Genomic DNA, 4,841 nt, shown 5'->3' with positions numbered 1-4,841 from the left:
TTTCACCTTACTAGAAATTGTGAGTTTAACTATTTGTTCTTATATTTGAGATGACTACCATTGTCAGTATGACCATGCCAGAAAAGTCATAAATACAAATAGTTTAGTCAAGTCGTAGTCTTTGTTGTCTAGTAATTTATACAATACAGATGGTGAATAGTCATATATCATGCTCTTTGCTACTATTTTAGCGCATAGTAGAAATGACAATGAAAAACAGTTTGCGGTTACTATGGTTCTTTTCTCAGTGTACCGAAAACATATACCACCTGGGAAATCCGTACACCATACTTTTGACATAACGCTGGGTGAAACACGCCAACTGGTAATTGACATTTGCCATTTCTCTATCTCATTATTTTGTTTTCCGTGTCTGTCATTTTTTATCCTTATGCATGATCAGTTTCTTGCCATCAGAACTCTGGATTACACTTGAAGAATTTTTGTGTAGTACTATTGCATTAGCTGGTGTAAAAAATAGTGCACATAATGGCAGCACATTTTATCAAGAAATTCGTAAGAAAGCTTTGTTTACACCAGTGTTTAAAAAGCGATAAAAGAATTTTAAATTTTAATATAGTTGTGTTCTTCAGAAAAACCTAATTCTAAGCTAACTTTCGTATAAATCTTATGTAAACCAACCATAGTGAATAATTACTTTTGATACAATTGTATAGTTCCTCACTACATCTTTCTTTATTCTAGTTGGAAACGTTTCCAAATCAATGGAATAATTTTTCAAAAAAACTGAAGGACAATTGGGTCAAAATTTACATAACCTCGTCTTCCGATCCGAGGAATAATAAAAACGAGCCAATTGTCCATGTAAATATTTTTTTAAATATTATGCTAGTTATTTCGATTACCTGAACCGCTACGATATGAGAAATCTATACAGCGAATCATATTTTCATTGTACAAAATTAACATTACGTAACCATTGTGTGACAATATGAATGCTACGACAGACCTTGTTAATTGCTCACGTTACCTTTTATTTACTATCATAAACTCTTAATAGTCTGCAACGCCTTTCGGACATCGTAGCTACGCTTCCGGAATCAAAAAAGTTACATTAATTCCTGGCGATGGAATTGGCCCGGAAATCTCCGAGGCAGTACAAAAAATTTTTCAAGTTGCCAGTGTGCCCATCGAATGGGAGGCGGTCGATGTTACTCCGGTTAGGGTAAGTAAAGATAGATTGGATCTGCTGAGCAAAATTTACTATTGCATGGTTCCAGAATCCTGATGGGAAATTCGGTATTCCGCAAGGTGCCATAGATTCAGTCAATCGCAACAAAGTTGGCTTAAAAGGGCCTTTAATGACGCCTGTCGGCAAAGGTCACCGGTCACTCAATTTAGCGCTCCGAAAGGAATTCAATCTGTACGCCAACGTACGTCCATGTAGAAGTCTGGAAGGGTAAGATTATTATACTAAAATAGCTTGTGAATTTAGCGATCATTGTATATTACAGATATAAAACATTGTACGATAACGTGGATGTCGTGACCATTCGTGAAAATACGGAAGGTGAGTACTCTGGCATTGAACACGAAATTGTAGATGGTGTTGTGCAGAGTATCAAACTGATTACGGAGGAAGCTTCCACCAGAGTAGCCGAATATGCGTTCAAGTATGCCAAGGACAATAACAGGAAAAAAGTTACTGTTGTTCACAAAGCAAACATAATGCGTATGTCTGATGGTTTGTTCCTCCGGTGTTGCCGTGAAATGTCTAAAAAATACCCCGATATTAAGTTTGAAGAAAAATATCTGGATACGGTGTGCCTGAACATGGTGCAGGATCCAAGCAAATTTGATGTTTTGGTAAGTGGAAGATTTCTATTTCTAAAAATAACAAATTAGTTATAATCAAGGGATAACCGCTTAACACAAACGGTTACCTGCTAAATTGTGCTCTTGGTTGTGCCACTGTTGCAGATATTGTGTCTCAGAGTAATACGTATTGTACCTCAGAATGGGAACGAATGTGATCAAGTGTATCATCTATGAGAAAAAATTGTCTGGTTAGTGCCAGAGCATTACTGACATGTGTGTTAAGTTGTGATTGACTCACTGTTCTAAGCGACCGCCCCTTGGTTGGTTATAATGCATCATTTTTCGGCATAAGTAAAATATGTAACGCATTACATACTAAATATGTAATACTGAAATGAGTTAATGTATATTGATATTTATAGTACTGATTATTTGGAAATTTGTGCCTCGCCGTAGCTTCTCATCATTTTTCTGATAGGAAGGGATGGCTAAGAGGAACATGGAGAGGAATTGTGTAGTGGATAAGGTGGCAAACAACACGAAACAAACAGAAATAAATCGCTCTGCACCCCGAAAGGATGCTAAATGATCTGCAGGTGCCAAAATGCACATGTAATAAAAACAATCTCCGAAAGGTTTAAAAAACGACACTGGTCTGTGTTCCCGGAAGACTACAGAGCGATTCGCAATATTTATGAGCAGAACTAAATTCGGTACTTCATACAATCTAAAACAATCTGCTCAAACCTTTTAAGGTCAATATTCATTCACCCCAGGAAGAACGTTGAACCCCTCTGACTGTAGATCTTTGTAACATTGGGTAAGAAACGATGAAATATCTTTCAAATTTAGCTCCATACACAGATTCAACCATGAATGGAGAACCAAAAACTGGGATACGCAGTTGCGTCAATGCGGGACAGTTATTTGTCAGATGACTCGAAGTATTGTAATCGCATTCACACAAATCATAACAATAACACTCAGCATGCTGAATAGTAGCCATGTGAGTTTGCAATGTCCAGTCAGAGCTCTGACCAGAGTATTGCAATGATGCTTGGAAAAATGCGGTAGACATTTTAACATTTTCAGATTTTTTTATATCATATATTTTACCCCGGCTATAACCTTTTTGGTCGTTCACCGGGGGATTTTCATTAAAATGTGGTAAAATTGCTTCTGTCTGGGCGCAGGGTTACAAGCTTTGCTAATAGCTGGCATGTTCAGATGAAGTCCAAGAAAAAAGCCCAGCTAGTTGACAGAGATAAAGCTAGCCAACTAATCAGCTCATCCATTTCCACTAATACTCGAATGGCCGGGTAATTTTTTACATTTCGGCGTATCAAACTTTGCAGCAATGTCGTCCGAGATAATTGATACAGAAAAATTCCCTGCTCCCGAATTTTTAATTGGACCTATATATTAGAATTGGTGTACGGGATAAAAATGCTTACAAACTGCAGTGAAATTTGTTGTAAACATATCCTAAAAATATTGTTCAAATTTCTTGTGTTTCACGGATTCCGGATTGAAATAAATTACAACCCTCGAAAAAGATTTGAAACAAATACCAGAACAGTCTCAGAGCTGATGTTTCATTGCTTATTATTTCACCTTTTTTTTAAATGTTCCCACTGATATTCTTCGCATCATGTACTATCCAGAAACATCTCCGGCACATGACATGTGCGTCATGGTTATTTTGATTCTTCCCGCTAACAGGAATGCTATGTACAAATTCATAAGAATCATATTATAACTCTATCAAAATCATAGAATCATGTTATAACTCTATCTAAGCATAATCAATTTTTTTTGCAGGTCATGCCAAATTTATACGGTGACATTCTGTCTGATATGTGCGCTGGTCTGGTAGGCGGATTGGGTCTAACTCCTTCCGGTAACATGGGACTCAACGGAGCACTGTTTGAGTCCGTTCACGGCACTGCGCCTGATATTGCTGGAAAAGATCTAGCGAATCCAACTGCCCTTCTACTTTCTGCGGTCATGATGTTGAGGCACATGGAGTTGAACCAACATGCCGATAAAATACAGAATGCTTGTTTTGAAACTATCAAAGAAGCAAAATATTTGACCGGTGATCTAGGAGGCAAAGCAAAGTGTTCGGAGTACACCAACGCCATTTGTGACCGGATTAAGTAGAAAACGATGCCATCTTTCTATCAGTGCTCGGAAAACAAGAGCAAGCTAAAATACGTTGGAGTCGTTTTTGTTTTATTTTAATTTTACTCGTACCCGCCGCCAAATACGATGAACGAATATTTATTATGAAATATTTTAGTGTACTTCGATCGAGCAATGCCAGAATCTGACCTATATACCGCGCAGTAGTACTTCAAAATATTTATTTCGAGCAGGCAGTATTACGGAACCGTATCGTCCTAAATAGAATCGACCTTCCGATTAGTTACCTACTATTTTTCTTAGGTTGCAGAAATTCTCAGACAATAATCTCTGACACTGAGCAGTCAGCTTACTCCTATGGGAATATAATTTTAATTTTCTGCCTGATGACCAGCCAGGATAACTGTTAAGCATTATTGTTATCAACGGAATTAAGCAAGGCGTATAAAATGTGCGACGTTGGAAACTAATTTATTTCAAATTACAAAAAAATGTTACTTATTCGAACAATACAAATCCGTATGAAACTATGCCGTTTTACTACTTTCGAAGCCCATATTCATCCATAACAATTCTCGGCTGATTTGTCAAAATAGTCTAACAGCGAGCTATTCCTATTCTGTATCTTTATCGAATCGAAATATTTCGATGGAATATGTGATTTTTCGTTCTGTATTTCGGTCGAGTTCGAGTTTTCCACAATACAACACAACTCGATCGAAATTCAGAATGGAAATTTCTACATTCGATCAAAATATTCCGATTCGGTTAAAATGCCGAATAAGGGAGAATGCAACGCAATTTTACTGATAAATTTGTCGTGAATACTTTACTATGGGACGCCTTTTCAAAATTTACCCTCTGAGAGAGTGATAAGTTTTTGATCGTAAATTTCTCTTGTTGTATCGAACCTATCA

The 4,841-nt window shown here is 37.1% G+C and overlaps 1 protein-coding gene across 2 annotated transcripts; it reads left to right on the top strand.

Annotated features, from left to right (window-relative positions):
• Positions 1 to 357: 357 nt before the first annotated feature.
• LOC131428688 (probable isocitrate dehydrogenase [NAD] subunit alpha, mitochondrial) lies at positions 358 to 4,451 on the top strand. 2 transcript variants are annotated; one of them, XM_058592736.1, is made up of 6 exons: positions 395 to 516; positions 706 to 825; positions 1,022 to 1,186; positions 1,242 to 1,420; positions 1,476 to 1,827; positions 3,601 to 4,451. In XM_058592736.1, the coding sequence occupies exons 1-6, from the start codon at positions 490 to 492 to the stop codon at positions 3,940 to 3,942; spliced, it is 1,185 nt and encodes a 394-aa protein (XP_058448719.1). In that variant the 5' UTR covers positions 395 to 489; the 3' UTR covers positions 3,943 to 4,451. The 2 variants fall into 2 exon arrangements, with proteins under 2 accessions (XP_058448720.1, XP_058448719.1); XM_058592737.1 differs by lacking the exon at positions 706 to 825 and having other exon boundaries at positions 358 to 516.
• The last annotated feature ends 390 nt before the right edge of the window (positions 4,452 to 4,841 follow it).

This window comes from Malaya genurostris, chromosome 2, assembly GCF_030247185.1.
Source record: "Malaya genurostris strain Urasoe2022 chromosome 2, Malgen_1.1, whole genome shotgun sequence".
In the NCBI taxonomy this organism is placed as follows: Eukaryota; Metazoa; Arthropoda; class Insecta; order Diptera; family Culicidae; genus Malaya; species Malaya genurostris.
The sequence above is the reverse complement of the archived record's forward strand: the minus strand, read 5'-3'. Positions and strand labels throughout refer to the sequence as shown.